A 20281-nucleotide genomic window follows, 5' to 3' on the forward strand; every position below is an offset into this window, starting at 1 on the left:
ATAAGGAGTAAGACTTTTTTCTTCCCCCAAGGGAGTTTAGATTTGTTCTTCATTTGGGTTATTTTCGTGGTTGGGTGAACATTTTTGCGCACACTTACTCTTTCCTTTCAGGATGTACTTGACAGTATGTGGGGAATCCTGAGAGCCAGGTACACGGAACTCAGCAGCCCTTTCGTCACTGAGAGCCAGCAAGATGCTTTGTTGCAAGGCATGGTGAAACTAGTGAATATCGGAAAGGAAAAGCTTGCTCATGGCCACTTACAACAAACCAAAAGTAAAGTTGCCTTACAGGCTCAAATACAAAACCACAAGGTAAGACACATGGGTCAGGTCACCTTTTCATAGACTGAATTTTCCTGTGTGTGAACAGAGCATCCACTTTCTTCCTTGGTGAAATATACATCGTTCGTTCTTATTTTTTTCTTTTTTTTTTTTTTTGCTGAGGAAGGTTTGCCCTGAACTAACATCCATGCCACTCTTCCTCTATTTTGTATATGGGTTGCTATCACAGCATGGAGGCTGACAAGTGGTGTAGGTCCATTCCCAGGAACCGAACCCAGTCCGCCAAAGTGGAACATGCCAAACTTAACCACAGGGCTAGTCCCTCATTTGTTCATCTTTTAGCAAACATCTCTCAGAGTGCTCACTGTGTACAAGGAACTATGCTAAATCTAAGAATATGATTGTGAGTGAAAACAGACACAGTTCCTTACATTTATGGAGCTTTCAGCCGATAGAGAAGACATATTTATCAAGGAGTCATTTAAACAAATTTAAAATTAAAATTAAGATACATGCTTTCAGAGCATTTAATAGAGGAAATTGAATTCAGTAAGTTGGGAAAGGCTTTCCTGAGAACAGAGATCAAAGGAAATACCTATTTAAATATATAAATGTATATCTAGTGTAATGCCTCAGTAAATCCTTTAGTTTCCCATTATATCATTAAACAAAAACCTCATGATCATCAACTAAAGATATGCAGTAATTTAAGTGCTGATGATAAAAACTGTATAAGACAGAGTTCCTACCTTCAACAAGCTGAAGTCTAGGCCTTTGATAAGTGGACCTTCTCCTAAGAAATTCAAACATAAATACTGTATAAAGAATGGAGGAGAAGAGGATAAAATATATTAATTGAAACTTACAGTGTGTCAAGCCCTATGCTAAATGCTTCTATAAACCCTTCTATCCTTTTCAAGGAATAGGAGAAGAGACTCACATAAGAAGTTCCTCCAGATAACTACTGGGGGCAGCTGACTCTAAATGGAGAAGAATGTATGAAGGAAAGCCTTCCTCTTTAAAGGTTCTTAAAGTGCTATTCTGGGAGTTTTTACATACCAGGATCCCAATAGACCTCGTCAATAAATTCCCTTTATTTAGCCTTTGTATTGAGTAGAAGTTAGAGCCAGGGTTTAGGAACCCCCAGCTACTGGATGCGTGGCTTCTTGGCTCACACATCTATCCACCCAACTTAGTGTCTTGAAATTCCTCGGCCACGTCAGTATCTACCTTTTTGTAAAGTTTCTTAAAACTCAGAATAACTGATTTAGGGAGATCTCACTGGAAATTTTTGTTTTCTCATATATTTGACTGTACATGGCTGTGCTTTTGGATTTTGGATTAAAAAACAGATATAACAGTATAAAACGTTGAAGTAAGTTGGTTTTTAAGATTTTCACAATGTAAAAATAAATAAATATTAAAACCTTCTCCATTTTACAGCTTTTTTTCCAGAAGCTTGTTGCTGACATGCTGTTGATCCAGACATACTCCAACAAAATGCTTCCTTCTTTATTGCAAAAGAAAGAGACATCTTGGGCAGAACAAGTAAAAGAAGTTAAATTGCTAGAAGAAAAGTCACACCAATATGGGATAAAGCTGCAGAGTTTGTTACAGGTATTTGGCTAGTATAAACTTTGTACTTAAGCTGGGAATTCCGAATTTTCAGCCACCACCTCCAGGTGTCAAAAAGAAGTATCTAATTATCGTTAAGCAGTAGGCACAAGGAGCTAACAATGAGGAATGTGGAACCCTGTTCTAGTTCTGACTGCTATTCCCTGAGTGAAGTAGCAGCTGAGACTTCTATGAAAATTACGGATGGCACAGCATCTTTCTACTTTCTGGGTTTGTGTACAAATAAACAAAATGGAAAGCACTTTGAGACCTTGAGTGAGATCGCTTGGATAAAATAGTGGTTCAGAAATGGTACTTCCCAAAGGAGACAGGTCCACATGATGATGCTGAAGTAGATTCATGACAGTCTTGTCCCAGTTCAAAGAAAAAAAATTAAATTTGTGTAAAGCTCTTTCTCAGTGTTAAGGTTTCCCCCTTTAACTTTTTATCACAGCGAATGTTAGCCCGTGAAGGAAATATTCAACTTTATAATGTGATAATATGAAATGGGTTTTTTTAGCTAATAAAATTAATTTCCTAGTTAGTGTGTCAAATTGATATTTATAGTACTATTTCATGGTATTGAAATAAAAAAAGACTCCTTGAGCCCCGTGAGTGCCCCTAATAGCCAGGTGACCCACTATTTCAGTAGTTATGAGAATCAGTAAGGCGGTTATTTTCCCGCCTTAGTATTTCTTGTGTCCGTAAGTCAGCTCTGTCGTGTGCTGAGACCCTCGCCGTGGGCTTCTGTGGAAACGGAGAGCTAGGATGAGGCAAGGCTCAGGCTAAGGCAGCAGCACTCCCCCGATGAAGTGTGAGCCCACACTCCTCAAACAGTGGAATCGTGTGCGTGCAGCACGGTAGAGTGATTTTCAGTGGACGGGGCATTGGGGTAGGGAGGGCGGAAGCAGCCTGACAGGTGCTTCTGTTGAGAAAGGCTTTAAGAGTTGGCCCTTCCTTTCCGGATGAAAGAAGGGCTCTCCTACGGCTCTGAGGCCTCCACAGAGGTTCATGCTAAGCGTATCACTTTAACTTAATCCTGTTAGTCCCTACTCGATATGACGAGGCAAGCATAAAACACTAATGCCCAGTGGGTTTCTTAAAACCTTCTCCACAACGGCAATGGAATTGTTTCCCATTAGACACTGAGCTGTTACCAGGCGGGGTTGTACCTCACAGAAGCCCTAGAAATCTGCACTTCCATTTTGTGTGGTCTCAGAGCTCATTTCTGTTTCTGATTAATTTTGTCATGGTCTGGAACTAATCTAGAAAAGGGGCCCCAGTGATTTTATGTTCTTGATTCTCTAGAAATGGGAAGAATTTGATGAAAACTATGCATCTCTTGAAAAGGACCTGGAAATGCTTGTATCTACGTTGCCCTCTGTGAGTTTGGTGGAGGAGACAGAGGAAAGATTAGCAGAAAGGATTTCATTTTACCAGGTATTTTGCCTCCCTTTAAGACATCAAAGGCGTGATCTGTAGAACCTTATGTGGTTTTTCTTTCCAATCAAATTGCTTGACTTTGAAGGTGAATGATTTGAATTGAAATGAAATATTGTTCGTCACATAACTCACTGTTACGTATATTCAGGGAAACTGCAGATTGGCTGTGAGCTCCTCAGCATAACCCCATGTCTGGCGTGGGGTCGAGGTCCTTGGCTTGAGTCCTGGCTCTCACTTATCACTTTGTTACCTTTCTGTCCCTAAGCCTCTGTTTCTTTATCTAGAGAATGTCGAGAATCCAGAGAGTTCTGCCCATCTCAGGAGGTGGATGTCAGTGGGTATGGAAATGAGCTGAAGTATGGAAAGAACCTTGCAAACCACGGGCCTCTAAACATATGTTTAGTTTTATTATTACAGCGAAGGCCTGATTCGACATAGCCTATGAGACAGGCAATAAATAATCTGTTACCCGTCACCAGCTTTATAAAAAGACTTCAAACGTTAAAATTTTTCTTGTGTAACATTTAGTACTGTTATAATCAAAGTCTCTGTGTCTCAAATTTTGGGCTATAGAAAAGATAAAACCTTAAAATGATTTTCGATGACATTGAGAACATGACCAGCAAGACAAAAGCAAGTTTTAAATCTTCTCAACAGAAACTTAAAATACTTAGTTTTCACTTTAGAAAATATGTGGTCAGAATCTGAGCTGCTCAGCTAGAAGTAGTCATCCAACACCAACTTTAAAACTTCAAAAGTATGTCTGTTGCCTGAACAGACTGGGTAGAAATTGAAAGCGTGAAATACTTGCCAGGGCCACGCCACTCCAGAGGCATTTGAGCTACAAGGAACATTTCCAGAGGCTGGAATGCTGAGGTGATGCTCTCTAGATGCCTGGACAGCTTGCGGTTGACCTCTGCCGTCTTATTATGTTGAGCCTAACTCGAAGATAAATCTGAATCCTCTGGGGGCGGGAAGCTGCTATTAAATTCTTTGTTAGCCTACAGATGCGGAAGGTACCATCTGGATGGCTGAAAGAACACAGTTGAAAACATAGCATTTTAAATCTCATTATATTAAGAAACAGTTCATGTTAGCCAACCTGAGATAAGCCTGATTATTTCCCCAAAAGTGACCGTATCCATACTTAAAATGTGACCTGTGATTCTGTTAAATTTGAAATATTTTAAAAAATGAAATAATTATTCTAAGACTTTGAAATAAATTTGCCATTTGACTAAAAGAAGACAAATATCTTGTAAAGCCCATCTTGTGTACAGACCCCTTCAGGTCGTTCTCAGCCTCCCGTGCCACAGAGAAGTTAGTGTGTATCTTGAGCGGGGACTTCTGAGGACCCTAGGCGTTGGTCATGTGGCCTCTGGAGTTGAACAAACCCTGTTTAAATGCTGGCTTGTCACCTCGTGGGCTGAGTGACCAATGTAGTCTGACTCCTGTATATAAAATGGGGAAATTAAAACTTCTCAGAGACACTGAAAAGGCGAAGTGTCTCACACTGAAGGCTTAGAAAATTAGAACCTTTTTTTTTTTAACTAATGTTGAACATTTTATTCTAGCTTAGCCTGCAGGCTCGGGCAGGAGTAGGGGTTACAAATTGGCGTGGTGGAAAGGGCATTGGAAGTAGAATTTTTTAGTAGTTCTTTAAAAAACTTAAGTTAATTGGAAAATAGCAAAAGTTCTATTTGGATCATAATTTATTTTTTGAGATGATATTTAAATAGCTGTCAGGGTAAGCGTCATTAGTCGAACCCGAATGGAAGACAACTGCCTTTAGGCAGAATTCTCTATAGGGGGTCATTATATTCGCAGTTTTGAAGAATTTTATTTTTCTTTTCACAAAGTTGGATTAGTGATGTGCTGTTTTAATCTATTCTTCTAAAGTCCTCTTCCTTTCCCCCTGCTGAATCCTTACGTTCAGAAGACTCTAGAAATGAGTTTTTCCCCTACTATTTGGGTCTAAAATATCATAAAGAAATATTTGCCTGTTTATCCCCTTCATACCTAGGTCACAACATAAAATGCTTGCAGGTGCCGGGCAGGAGAGTGGAAATGCCTGGGTCTCCAGTCGGAGGGGTGGCAGGGACTGCGGTGGAGGAGGAGGAGGAGGAGAGAGAGCAGGCCCTTCTAAAGGAGGCCACTGCTCCTTGCTTCACGTCTTTGCCACGTGAGAATGCTGACCCAGGTTGCTGGCTCTTCTACTCTACCCAGAGTCACAGGAAATGCTGCTTTCTGTGTAAAATTTCCTGGTTTTCAGAATAATCTTCAGGTCACGTGAAACCTGTCTGCAAGCTGAATGCACCCCATAAACTGCCAATTTGGTTTTTGTTTTTAGATGGAGGAATTAACTATCAGATCTAAATCTGTGAATTTTGGGGTTTTGTTGGCGTATGTAAGTCTGTAGCACTGAATCTGTGCCGTGGAAATGCATTAGTCAGATGCTCTCATCATGAGAGGTGATCAGTCAACTGTTCATCCTGTTTGTCCAGCGAGACCGTGGAGTCTTGAGCATTAGGAAGCTGTTCACGTTTCTTCAGTAGCCTCTACTGTAGCTCATTAATGAAGTAGTTGGGAGTGGATTGGCTGGTTTCATTTTTAATAATTCATTCTATGACTTGACTTTTATTAGCAAATAAAAAGAAACATCGATGAAAAGCAGGCTCGGCTTTATCAGACTCTGAATGAAGGCAAACAGCTGGTGGCGTCTGTGAACTGTCCTGAGCTGGAGGGCCAGATGGCAAAGCTAGAGGAGCAGTGGTTGTCCCTGAACAAAAAAATTGACCATGAACTGCACAGACTACAAACGCTTCTCAAGCATCTGCTCAGGTGTGTTTTCTCAGAGATTGATCGGTGTCAGATTTTGTTGTGGAGAAAGACCACAGAGGGACTCTGCACTCACCCGATTTTACATGTCGTCCCCCTCTATATGGTTCTTCTTGGACGATCTGAAACAGTTAGGTCCCTCTTCTGGGCTAAATGGGGTCTGGAGTCTCTACTGTTGGTTTGCTAGACTCAGGATAATATATAGTCAGTTCTATGGAAACTAGGAATTATGTTATAAAATTATGCATGTAACCTTTATACCATGATGTTGCTCTTTCCTACCCTCTTCCAAAAGTGTGTTTTTTGTTTTTTCTGTTTTGTTTTTTTTGGTGAGGAAGATTTGCCCTGAGCTAATATCCGTGGCTAATCCTCCTCTTTTTTCACTTGGGGAAGATTAGCCCTGAGCTAACATCTGTGCCGATCTTCCTATATTTTTGACGTGGGATGCCTCCACAGCATGGCTGATGAGTGGAGCAGGTCTGTGCCTGGGATCCGAACCCATAAACCTTGGGCCACTGAAGTGGAGTGCAGGGAACTTGAGCCACTCGGCCAGGGGGCCGGTCCCCAAAAGTTTTAAAATTTAAAAAAGTTAAATAATTTTAGCTAACAGAATAGTTTGAAAAAGGCTCTGGAGTTCTTCAGAGGATTATTTTTGTTCAGTTGATCTAATCATGAACCCCTTGAGGAAGGTAGAAAACAGAATGTTTAAACCTCGTTCTCATCCTCGCCTCTCGGGGCTGTCTTAACCTAGAAGTTTAAAGTTACAAGAGGGACAGCATTTTGCTTGGATATTTTCATCATATCAGATAGATATGTTGGCATCCAGCCAATAGCAGTTTGCTATTATACAACTTATATAAATGCTGGTGATATTTTTACTATAAATAAATCTGTAGAGGACATTTGCTGAATGGAAATAATCTCTGTCTTTGTCCATGGGTTTACTTTTATGTGGAGTAATAGGAAATTTTAAAAAAGATGTTTTAGGCTTTAAAATGTCTCTTTATTCTTGATTAGTCATACTAGAGTCATAGAAAATACCAGGAGCATCAGATTTGGGGCATGGGATAAAACAGTATAATCCTTAAAAAATCATGATTCTCTGAGTAATAGGGCTGCTCAACACAGGAGAACACACAGTAAAGTAAGCAGAAACTATGCCAATGACGCGCATCATCAATGGAGTGCGTTTCTAATTTCCTTCCTCTCACTTTGCTCCTATTAGTTATAACAGAGATTCCGGTCAGTTAACCAAATGGCTGGAATCTTCTCAGCAAACTCTGCAGTACTGGAAGGAGCAGTCCCTCAGTGTGTCTCAGGACTTGGGTACAATCAGAAGCAACATAAACGATTTTTTGGTAAGTTGCAACAGAATACACTCCTGTAATCACCAGTCAGAAATAAATATCAGGGTTGATGTGATAGTTTCCATAATCATTTGTGAATAAGGGATAACACTTCGGCTAACAACAGCTGTGTTCTTGAAGTGTAAAACTGTTTGTTTATTCTCTTCGTTTATACACTTATAATGATGATAAAGTATATTTTTAATTGACCCTATAAAATATATATAAATTTAAAACTTGATATGACATGGGGCATGTTTCACAAATGCAGAAAATAACTCCGTTGCCCACCCCAAAAGCCTCACAGGATTATTAATTCATAAAGGTTAAAGTTAATAAATACATGATCTTACATTATTGTATACAGAACCGGTATTTCTACTAAAATGTTATTCTTCTGTTGTTTTAAGATAAGGAAGTATTAGTTCTGTAATATAAATTACACTTTTGAAAACTTTTAGTCTTTTCCCTTAGTCTTTTCTCTTTTTTTCTATTTTTCATATTTTGTAGCTATGATTACTCACTTTGATATTAAAATGTAAATATTTAAAAATATACTTGGAAAAAACCTCTAAGTACACGGGAAAGATTTAGATATTTTCGTTAAAAATTTGTTGCATTTAGTTCATTTAATGTGAACTTTGTGTTTTTTAGTTTCTTTTTAAAGTTGAAATGATGATTTGTCTATTTTTTTAAATATTAACCCACTAGATTATAGACTGCTCAAGGGGTAGGAATTCCATCTCTTGTTCCCCACCATACATAGATATGATGCCTGGAACAGTGCCTGACACTTAGTAGGAAAAATGTGTGTGTGTGTGCGCACATGTGCAAGAGCACATTTACAAATACACGTACAAATATTTATTATTTGAGTTGACTTCAGTTATTTAGTTTAGACTCTACCCAGTTATTCTGACTCTTAGTTACTCTGGCTAGATTTAAATTTTGAAAGTTGCTTAATTTTAAAACTGTTTCCTTTAGGAGTTTTCAAAGGAACTTGATGAGAAGTCCTCCTTGAAGACTGCAGTTGTAAGTACTGGGAACCAACTTCTTCACCTGAAAGAAGCTGACACGGCTACACTGAGAGCTTCCTTAGCACAGTTTGAACAAAAATGGACAATGCTCATAACTCAACTTCCAGACATTCAGGAAAAACTTCACCAGGTCAGTATTTAAAGACCCAGCGTTTGAATTAGCATTCACTTGTTAGCTCACAACTCCTTTAAAATTATTTCTCTGACTCAGTAATTTTCATTGACACTACCTATTTTTCTCTGGCGTGACTGAATATAGGTCTTAATTACTGGACTCTCCTCCAATGGGATCTTTCTTAAGAGAGAAATCAGGCTTAATTACTTTATTTCTCAGTTTATCTGCACCACTGTGTTAGTTTATGTGAAGGTCATTGTCATTGTTTTGGGGTCACTTATTCTAAGCTCGAGTGCTGGGTTGTTTTTGTAAGTAACCTACGTAATTATGTAGCAAGACCTTTTATCAAATCAGGCATCATCTTTAATGATGCCCTGAATCGTTTTGTTAACTGCAGGTAATTAAATGGAAATCATTTTGTCCTTGCAGCTTCAGATGGAGAAATTGCCGTCTCGTAAAGCAATCACGGAAATGATTAGCTGGATGAACAATGTGGAACGTCAGACTGCAGATGAAGACGCTGAGCACTCACTGAGTTCTGCATCTCAAGTTAAGAGTCTTCTTCGGAAGTACAAGGTAATCATAGAAAAAGAGCCGGAAACCTTTTCATTAAATAAGAAGGCAAGTCAGTAAGAGGGGGAATACTAAACAGAGACATGTAGGATATAATTTTGAAAAACTAATCCTAGGGGTGAGGGATGGGGTGATGGATGATTCTAGAGAGAGCAGTTAGTATACTTGCTCATATTCTGCCTAGATTCCTTCGGTGATTCCCGTCACCACAGGACAGAATCCAAGATTTTAATTGGCTCTCGCCCCTCTTTACCTCTCCAGCCCCGTATTTTCATTCCCCCATGTAAACTGTGGTCTCTGCCAGAACCAAATGATTTGCAGTCCTTCAGCTGCCTCTGGTGCTCTCCCCGCTCATGGTTTTGTACATGCTGCACCTTCGGCCTGGAATTCCAGTGCCCCGCTTTAGTCGTAGAAATCCTCTTGGTCATCCTTCAAGCATCAGCTCAAGTATCTCCTCATTTGAAAATCTACCCCTGACCCTCCCAGCTAGACCAGTTTACTTTTGGGATTCGGTGTCTCCAGGGTGCCATCAATAGGTCCTGTCATATGGTATTATAATTATTTGCTTGCTTGCCTGTCTCTTCACCTTGATTTAGCTTCTTGAGAACACAGGCTATCCTTCACCTCCCTGAAACGGCACATCTAGCCTGATACCTGGCATCCAAAAGGTGTTAAGTAAATGTTCTTTGAGTAAGAGAGTGCATACAGATAAATCGACATCCTATAAACAGATATGAATGTGGCCTGCTCCATCATATTTGATTTCAAGCAGTTTTAATTAACGTTTAACAAACTCACACACAAACATTGATTGTGTGCCAAGCAATGTGTTCACCACTAGGAACACAGAGATGAATGAAGACCCGGGTCATTGTTTTCAAAGATCTCACGGGCTGATGGATCTAACCTCTGGTAGGCAGAAGATGAATGGCTTCATCACAAAGCACGTTAGCGAGAATTTCATTTTTATATACTATCACATCCTAGCTTCAGTGAGTAGTAGAATCTTTAGAGGGTCCACATGTACGTATTCTTGCGGGCTCTAGTAATGTAGACATACCCCGGGGTTTTCCCCCCAGATGTCTCCAAAGGAGCTGCTAAAACTCACCAGGAGAAACCCAGCAAGGTTTGACAGGCTTGACAGAAACGTGTTGGCCTTGAGGGGTTTAGAATTGCTGTAGAACTTAAAGTCCTCCAAACTGGGAGGCCTACACTGTCCCCAGAGGAACAGAAGCTGCCTGAACTGGCAAAGTTCCTTAAAGGTGTCCTGGGTTTTCTGGGAGAGTCTTAACTTCAGATTTCGCCTCCTTTCGTTTCCATGAGCCTGCAGGATGGCTCTCAGTTCCAGTAGCTCTCTGAGCCTCTCACGGGAACCCTCTGTCAGTCTCTGGTCCTTATTTTGTTTCAGCTGATGCAGCTATTATACCATACATGGTGCTGCCGTCGACTTCTGTCTGAAAGCAGTGAGTCTCTCTGTTCCCCAGCATGTGGAATTCCCAAAAAGACACTCCACTCAAATAGCGCACACACCTGGTAGGATTGCGGGGTAGAGTTAACACAGCACAGACAGGTGCCCCTTGATTGATGTATGGGGGCTTGGCGCCCCCTAGAGTGCACCAAAGGAACTCCAGATCATCTAACCTACTTCAGTCCAGGCTTTGGTTGGTTGATTTTGTTTTGTTTGTTTGTTTTAGGAGTTTAGAATGGAAATGGACTTTAAACAATGGATAGTTGACTTTGTTAACCAGTCATTACTTCAGTTAAGCACCTGCGATGTAGAAAGTAAGCGCTATGAGAGAACAGAGTTTGCAGAGCACCTGGGAGAGATGAACCGTCAATGGCACCGGGTACACGGAACACTAAACAGAAAGGTGTGCTCATGTGTGATGGTTTGATGTATGATTGGTTTTTGCAAAATACAACTTTCTGAAAAGTTTGAAAAGACATTCATATAGTTAATTTCCAGTTATGCCTGATAATCGTCTCAGTTAGAGCCCTTTTCTAAGTCCTATGTTTCAGCATTCCTATTGGTACATATAAGAGAGTATGAAAATAGTTCTTATATTTTTTTGAGATTTCTTAGTGGGAAATTGAGTTAGGCAAGTGAAGAGGATAAATTTTATTTAAGATGTCAAGTATTCTGAGAGACTACGAAATGACATTTTGACATTTTCTGTGAAAGTAGATGTTCAAAGGCAGCAAAGCTATTTCAGCTTTGAAAAGATTATAAAAAGGAAGAAAAATAGATGTGGCCTTGTGGTAGATTTTTCATTCCATGACTCTGAAAAGATTAAGAAAACTTATTCTTGGAAAAATATTTAATATTTATATATTATTGGTAATGACAATAGGTTGATTTCTGCTGTGTAGAGGATGCATCCAAATGGGTTATACAATTGAGATTCAAGTACGTGAATGGACAGAGAACATGAACAGATAATTCACAAAAGAGAGAATTATCGTTAACCAATAAACATGGAAAGATTACAACTTCAGTTATCAAACATTTGAAATAAACATTAATGTAACATTGTACTTATTAAATTTTTCTCATTCAGTAGGATAAACATAAAACCTAAAGCCATCACATTCATACGTTACAGATAATGGCTACATACCCTTTTGGGAAACATTGGGAAAATTTCCAGAACCATGATAATCACCTTATCTCTTAAGCCAGAGCTCCACCTCTTACACCTTTATCTTAGTAGATGGTCCTCCAAAAAGGAAAAGATTTGCACATAAACCGTTCAATTCAGCATTTTTATACTGGTGAAAAATGTAGAATGCCTTAATTTCCAACTACATGGGAATAGTTAATCAAATTATACTGTGTCCATTTGATGAAATATTGGGCAGCCTTTTAAATTAATATAAGGCATATGTCATGACACAGCAAGTGCCTATGACATTGGGAAAAGAGTTTAAAACTTTATGTATGCTGTGATTGTAACCTGATAAAAATTGTAAGCATTAGAAATGAGAAGAATCAGACATTACAAGCAATAATTATTAAATTGATGACGTTTTTGTGATTTTTGATATTGACTTAATTTTAAAGTGACTCTAATGAAGAGAGTCTGGGGAAAGAAAATTTTATTAAGCTTCACATAGATCAATAGGTAATGCAATGAAAAAATATTGAATGTTAGCAACATGATTTTATTTTGTACAGATATTATGGAACTCCAAAACAGCCAGCTTTCTTAGCACGCTAACTGTTATATCAAATGTTAGATTTTTTTAAAGGGGATTTTAATTCTGTTTCCTGATTTATGACTGTTTATTCCCAAAGTTATTGGGAAATTTTATGCAAAATATTAGAAATCTGAGATGAAACAAAATTATCCTATTAAAAATGACACATCATGACGTTTACATTTTAAAGCATGTGGTTTAAAGTAAGAATTTTATTTTCTTATTTACAACTTGTAGCTTCAACATTTAGAACAACTTTTGGAGAGTATCACAGAGAATGAAAATAAAATACAGATTTTGAACAACTGGATGGAGGTGCAAAAGGAGAGACTGAAAGCTTTACAAAAACCTGAAAATGTGATCTCAGTGCAGAAGATGCTCCTGGACTGTCAGGTGAGAAGGCACACAGCACCTGTCCCACGCGGCTTGATCATGCTGCTTAGTCACCACTCGTGCCCCAAGGAATGGGGCAAGCTGCTGTAGTTTCTTTGGGTTCTCCTCCAAACCCCTATGTACTTACTTTCTTATGTAAAACAGACAATCATCCATGGGCTTTACAAAATTGCAAAACGCTGTTTTTTATGATAAACAGAAGGTCTTTTCATGCTTATTGTTGTTCTTAAGAGACTTGAGTGTTACTCCTGAGAAAAAAATATTCCAAGGGAATTTTGATTTAGATGTTTTCCAACTTTTGTGTTTTTCATTAATTTACCCAATATTTACAAAATTACTCTAAGTTTTCATTATTTTTAGTCTTTCATTCTGTTTCTTCAGAAGAAAATGATTTTCTTTTACCTACTTTGTGATGTGTTCTAAGAGGACCACCTGTCCCTTGGAACCATTGTCTAAGTCACATTTCGGCTTGAGGCTGTTGACCGTGCCCTTTTTTTGTTCAGTTGTCATTTGTGAGGTCACTTAGTCTTTGAGGTGCCCTCACCCAAATGTGGATTAATCCCCCTTAAGCCCTGCTCTGATTGTGTCGCTCCCTATTGAAAACATTTCAGTTGTCCCCGTAGCTGCAGATGGCACAGGTTGTGCTGCTTTTGCACCTACTCCAGAAGGTATGGCACTACTCATTGTCGGGGGTGGAAAGTCAGCTCAGACCCCAATTCTGCTTAGAAGGCCACAGAATAATACTGGGCATAATATGTGAGCAGCAGCATCACCATAAGAGATCTTTTCCGATGGTCATATTCTAACTACCCACTAGCCGTTTCCACTCGAGAATTCTCACAGCCGCCTTGGATTCAGCATAGCTCCTGACTGGAAGCCTATATTGCATAGCTCAGTACCACACCACCCCCAGCAGGCCACCCTGGTTTCCCTTGAGTGCTGTCATGCATGTCGTAGGATATCGTCACTGTTTTTCAGAGGAGAAAAGGCAAACTTGGGGGTTTGATGACTTAATCCCTGGTCAAACCGCCTGTAAAGGGTGGACGTGGAATGGGGACTAAGTCTCTGGGACTCTTTCTACTGTAGTGTGTGATAAGGACTTGTTACCTAGATTCTTCTAAAATCTAGAGCCATGTAATAATTGGAATTATTGTAAAAATTCATATTCTAATATTGTAAAGTCATTGTAATAAATCATTGTCAAAATGGAATTGAGTTTACTATTAAAATATCTTCAGTATAGTTTTATTTAATTTTATACTTAATGGCATTTTTACTTGAAAAGAGCTAACTCTTGTTTCTTACAACTTATTAATTATTTTATAATATTGTGCATGTGAAAACCTTTGGCTCTTGCCCTTTCAGGATATAGAAAATCAACTTGCAATTAAATCTAAAGCACTGGCTGAGCTGAGACAAAGTTGCCTGACTTCAGAAAGTGGGACAATGCCATTGTTGGCAGATACAGCATCCAGAATTGATGGATTATTTCAAAAGAGGAGCAGTGTTATCAACCAGGTACTAGAATTCATCTGAACTGTACTATTTCTCTTCACATATCCTTTGTTTATCTTATTTGTTATTTAATCATGGAGACTCACTCCAGACCGAAAACTGAACAGTTGCTGAGAAGAATCCTGAAGTGAAGTAGAGAAAAGCATTTCAAATCTCGGTTTTCTGCACTGGATAATCAGAGGCAAAGCCCGGGTTCAGCATCATTGGCGGGCTAGAAATCCATTTGGTTATCTTTGTTTTGTCTAATGTACTCATACAGACAAAAATGTCTCCACCTACCAAACCCAGCAGAGTATCTGGCATGGTGTCCTGGCCACATGTACAGGAGCAGCTACAGAGAAACGGCTCAACTCCCCCCATGCAGAGAGGGCCCTCAGGGACGGAGTGATCCTGCCTCCTGTAGCCTCTGTTAAGCTGGAAGCATAGTCAGCGTAGGGAAAAGTCCAGAGGTGGGGAGAAACATAGCATGTGGCCAGGAGAAAGTACAGAGGAAGAGTGTGGATGATTTTATGAAAGGCATGTCAAAGTCTGCTTTTACCCCTTCCAGGAGGAGAGCATCAAAAGAGAAAGAACAGGCATCTGTAGACGTTGCAATCTTGATGTTTCCCCACAAAGGAAGAGAGAAAACTGTAAATACTAACCAATTATAGGTGTCTCCATGTTTCCTAGAGAGTCCTTACTGTGGATTATTTGTCATCTAGTAAAATCTACTTTCAACCGTTTGTTCCAAGAGGGAATTGAGAATAACCTCGGTGAATGAAATCCATAGGCGACCCTCAGCCTCATTCTTCCCCCAGAACTCAGGCAGGAAAATAGAGATAAGCTTAATGTATCTTGTCTGAGTCGTTTGTTAAACATATCTTTTGTGAGACACTATGCCCACTGCTGAGGGTACATAGATCAACAAGACAGTAAATGAGTCCTACCCTCAAAGAGTTCACAGGCTACTGAAGGAAAGACACTTGAACAGATCGTTGCAACACAATTAAATTACAATATAATAAAAACGTAGAGGGGAAAAAGGATTAAATGAGATAATGCATGTAAAAAACATGTAGACAGTAGAGACCATCCCTGACTTACAATGATTCGACTTATAATTTTTTTACTTTACGATGGTGTGGAAAAGCAATACGCATTCAGTAGAAACTGAACTTCGAATTTTGAATTGTGATCTTTTCCCAGGCTAATGATATGTGGTAGGTTTCTCTCTTATGATGCTGGGCAGCCGCAGCAAGTCGCAGCTCCCAAGCAGCCATGCAGTCATGAGGGTGAACAACCGTTAGACTTACCACCATTCTGCACCTATACAGCCATTCTGTTTCTCACTTTCAGTACAGTAGTCAATAATTACATGAGATATTCAACACTATTATAAAATAGGCTTTGTGTTTGATGATTTTGCCCAACTATAGGCTAATGTAAGCGTTCTGAGCACATTTAAAGTAGGCTAGGCTAAGCTATAATCTTTGGTGGGTTAGGTTTATTAACTGCATTTTTTTTTTTTTTTTTGAGGAAGATTAGCCCTGAGCTAACGTCTCTGCCCATCTTCCTGTACTTTGTATTTGGGACACCTGCCACAGCATGACTTGATAAGCAGTGCAAAGGTCCACACCTGGGATCCAAACCAGCAAACCCCGGCCTGCCAAAGCACAGTGTGCGAACTTAACCACTGCGCCACTGGGCTGGCCCCCTAACTGTATTTTTGACAGCGATATTTTCAACTTATGACAGGTTTATTGGGATATAACACCATCATAAGTCAAGAAGATCTGCACTAGCGTAAAGATAGACATATAGATAAATGGAATAGAATTGAGAGTCCAGAAATAAATCCTCACATTTATGGTCAATTGATTTTTTTTTTTTTAAGATTTTTTTTTTTCCTTTTTCTCCCCAAAGCCCCCCATACATAGTTGTATATTCTTCGTTGTGGGTCCTTCTAGTTGTGGCATGTGGGACGCTGCCTCAGCGTGGTCTGATGAGCAGTGCCATGTCCGCGCCCAGGATTCGAACCAACGAAACACTGGGCCGCCTGCAGCGGAGCGCGCGAACTTAACGACTCGGCCACGGGGCCAGCCCTATGGTCAATTGATTTTTGACAAGGATACCAAGACAATTCAGTCGGGGCTGGTGGGGGGATAGTCTTTTTCAAAAATGGTATTGGAACAACTGGATATCCACATTCAAAAGAATGAAGTTAGACCTCTGCATTCACACCATATACAAAAATTAACTCAAAATAGATCAAAGATATAAAGAGCTAAAACTACAAAAGTCTTAGAAGAAAACATAGGCGTAAATCTTCATGACTTTGGATTAGGTAATGGTTTCCTAGATGTGACGCCAAAAGCACAAGCAACCAAAGAAAAAATAGATAAATTGGACTTCATCAAAATTAAACACTTTGTTTCAAAGGACACAAAAAAGTGAAATGATAAACCACAGAATGGAAGAAAATATTTGCTTATTTAAGGGACTTGTATGTAGAATAGATAAAGAATTTCTACAACTCAGTAATAAAAGGACAAATAACCAAAGAAAAAATGAGCAAACGGTCTGAACAGACATTTCTCAAGAAGATAAACAATGGCCAATGAGCACATGAAAAGATGCTCAATATCATTAATCATCAAGGAAATGCAATTCAAAACCACAATGACATACCACTTCACACTTATTACGATAGCTGTAATAAAAAGACAGACAGTAGTGTTAGCAAGGATATGGAGACTCACACACCACTGGTGAATGAAAAATGGTGCAGCTTCTTTGGAAAACAGTCTGACGGGTCCTTGAATGGTTAAACAGAGTTGCCATATAACTCAGCAATTCTACTCCTAGGTGTCTACCCAAGAGGAATGAAAACATATGTCTACATTAAAACCTTGAACATGAATGTTCATAGCAGCATGATTCATAATAGCCAAAAAGTAAAAGCAACCCAAATGTCCATCAATTTACAAAGGGATAAATAAAACTGGCATATCCATATAATGGGATATTAGTCAGGCATAAAAAGGAATGAAGTGCCCATAGATGCTACAACATTGATGGCCTTGAAAACATTATGCTAAGTCAAAGAAGCCAGTCACAAAAGACCATATACTGTATGGTTCCATTTATGTGAAATGCCCACAATAGGCAAATCTCTAGAGACAAAAAGTAGATTAATGACTGGGGAAGAATGAGGAGTGGTGGCTAATCAGTATGGGCTTTCTTTTTGGAGTGATGAAAATGGTCTAAAACTGATTATAATGATTGTACACTTTAAATAGGTGAGATGTATGGAATGTGAGTTATATCTCAATAAAGCTTTTTTTGTTTTTTTTTTAATGCAGAGGGATACGACCTAGATCATGCATCCATAAGCTCTCCAAAGTCAACATAGCCTAGTGTTTAAGAACAAGGGCTTTGAGTCTCTACCTAGATAAAGGTCCTGACACTACCATTTTCTAACTTTGCCCCATGGCAGGTACTTAACCTCTCTAAGCCTCAATTTCCTGGTCTATAAAATAGGCATGGTGATACCTACTCATTCCTTTCTACCTTGGTGGCAGTGCATATACTGCACTCAGTGAATGCTCCCCTACTGGCGGATCCCATTTCTAACATTTTGAGGATGTTCTTTCTTCTTGTCGCTAGCATTGTGAATTTTACTTAATGGGTTTCTTATCCTCTTCCTCAAACCACATGTCCCATTTCTTTTTGTGGAGCTATAATATTCTAAGGGGCTACCCTTAAGAGCACCAGGAGTTGCACCAACTTTATATGAGGAAGCCATGAAGGCCCATGCGGCCTGAACCGTGGCAGTGCCTTGTGTAGCGGTGTGCCTGTAGGCCCTTTTGTACCAGAATCATCCCTGCCACCCAGATAGGTCCAAGCTTCTGAGAGGTACATCTGTGAGGAGTGCCCTTCCTGCCTCCCTTTTTTCCTTCCTTTCTTTTATTCTTTCTTAATGACTCTGGCTCTTTTTCTGAGCCATCCAGTCCTTATAAAGACATTTGGCCCCCATAATTGCCAATGTGAGACTAGCATTTTAGCCTCCCAGGTTGTTTTTCCTCTGTCCCTGTTTCGGGCAGGGTTTGGGGAAGCCTCCTTATCACGGTGGATGTGCAGTGCCCTCTGTAGTTGTTAAGCAGAGAACAGAGGGCCTGAATGCAGGCCTGTGTAATTACATCCAAAACTCGACATCACCCTACAAACTAAGATGTCCAGTTTGGCCAACGTAGTGAGCACACTCCATTTCTACTCAGATCTTCATTTTAAATTGAGATATAATTCCCATACCATAAAACTCACCTTTTGAGTGTACAATTCAGTGGTTTTTAGTATATTCACAGAGATAAACAACCATCACATATCCAATTCCAGAACAGTCTCATCACCTCACAAAGAAACCCCCATACCCATTAGCAATCACTCCCCATTTCTCCCTTCCCTTAGTCCCTGGCAACCACTCATCTACTTTCTATCTATGAATTTGCCTATTCTGGACATTTCATATACAGTCATGCACCACATAGCAATGTTTTGGTCAACAACTGACCACATGTAAAACAGTGGTCCCATAAGATTAGTACCATATAGCCTAGGTGTGTAGTAGGCTATACCATCCAGGTTTGTTTAAGGACACTATGATGTTTGTACAATGATGAAATCGCCTAATGATGCATTTCTCAGAACTTATCTCTGTCATTAAGCGATGCATAACTATAAATGGAATCATACAATAGTCTTTTCTGTCTGTCTTCTTTCACTTAGCATGTTTTGAAGATTATCAATATTACAGCATGTATCAGAACTTCATTTCTTTTTATGGATGAACAATATTCCATTGTGTGGATATACCACATTTAGGTTATCTGTTGATAGACATTTGAGTTGTTTCCCCTTTTAGGCTATTATGAGTCATGCTGCTGTGAACGTTTGTATACAGGTTTTTGTGTGAACATATGCTTTTAATTCTCTTAGGTATATACCTAAGAATAGAATTGGTGGGTTGCATGGTAACTATATTTAACTTTTTGAGGAACTGCCAAACTGTTTTCTTTAGTGGCTGCACCATTTTACATTCCCACCAGCAAAGTATGAGGGGTCCAGTTTTTCCACTCTCTTGCCAACACTTGTTATTATCCGCTTTGCTTATAGCCATCCTAGTGGATATGAAATCATGTCTCATTGTGGTCTTGGTTTACATTTCTTTAATGACTGTGAATATTGAGCATCTTTTTAAGTGTATAGTTGCCCATTTGTATATATTTAGAGAGATGTCTATTCAATCCTTTGTCCACTTTTTAGTTTGGCTATTTTTCCTTTTTTTCTTGAGTTATAAGTGTTCTTTATATAATATATATATAAATATATATTTATATATTCTCAGTTGTATCTGATATCCTTTAAGTGCTTCAGCTTCCATCCTTTCATGATTATTGAAGCATACTAACAGATAAAATATGCTCACTGTTGCATTTCTTCCTAGTTTGCACTTGCCCATTGTTTTGGCCAGGTATGTTTCGTTTCAATTTATGCTTGCTTGCTAGTAGTAATCAGACTCAAGTGTCAGGTAGCACAGGTAACATTTTACATTTATAATGCTTTTCAGTTTTCAGAGCATTTTCATAGACACTATTTATGTTTTTGTCTATTATCTCTCTGTTGATGATGAGGAAACAGACTCAAGGTTAAATAAGTTCCCCAAGGTCAGAAAGCTAATAGGGTGTCCCTGGAACGTGCACTCACAAATTCTGATTCCTCTCTTAGTGTTCTTTCACTGGCTGTCACTCTCTTGGCCAAACTCTCTCCCTGCAGATCCTTCTGGTCTCAGGGCTCTTTTCCATTACCTGTTCTAGAACTTAGCCTTCTCTGATATTTTTTGTTCATTGACCTTCCCTTCCCACCTTCAATTAATCACTAAAGCTCCATCA

General features: G+C 39.3%; 1 protein-coding gene across 6 annotated transcripts in view; it reads left to right on the forward strand.

Moving 5' to 3' along the window:
- The window catches only part of LOC124230766 (nesprin-2-like), a 298061-nt gene that overhangs the window by 218590 nt on the left and 59190 nt on the right, over positions 1-20281 (forward strand). For all 6 annotated transcript variants that reach the window (XM_046647128.1, XM_046647127.1, XM_046647130.1 and 3 more), the window contains 10 exons: positions 112-312; positions 1726-1899; positions 3205-3336; positions 5984-6180; positions 7403-7535; positions 8508-8690; positions 9105-9251; positions 10943-11119; positions 12684-12839; positions 14205-14357. In XM_046647128.1, the coding sequence (XP_046503084.1) occupies positions 112-312; positions 1726-1899; positions 3205-3336; positions 5984-6180; positions 7403-7535; positions 8508-8690; positions 9105-9251; positions 10943-11119; positions 12684-12839; positions 14205-14357 (1653 nt within the window). The remainder of the gene's footprint in view (positions 1-111; positions 313-1725; positions 1900-3204; positions 3337-5983; positions 6181-7402; positions 7536-8507; positions 8691-9104; positions 9252-10942; positions 11120-12683; positions 12840-14204; positions 14358-20281) is intronic.

This window comes from Equus quagga, chromosome 20 (assembly GCF_021613505.1).
Source record: "Equus quagga isolate Etosha38 chromosome 20, UCLA_HA_Equagga_1.0, whole genome shotgun sequence".
Classification (NCBI taxonomy): domain Eukaryota; kingdom Metazoa; phylum Chordata; class Mammalia; order Perissodactyla; family Equidae; genus Equus; species Equus quagga.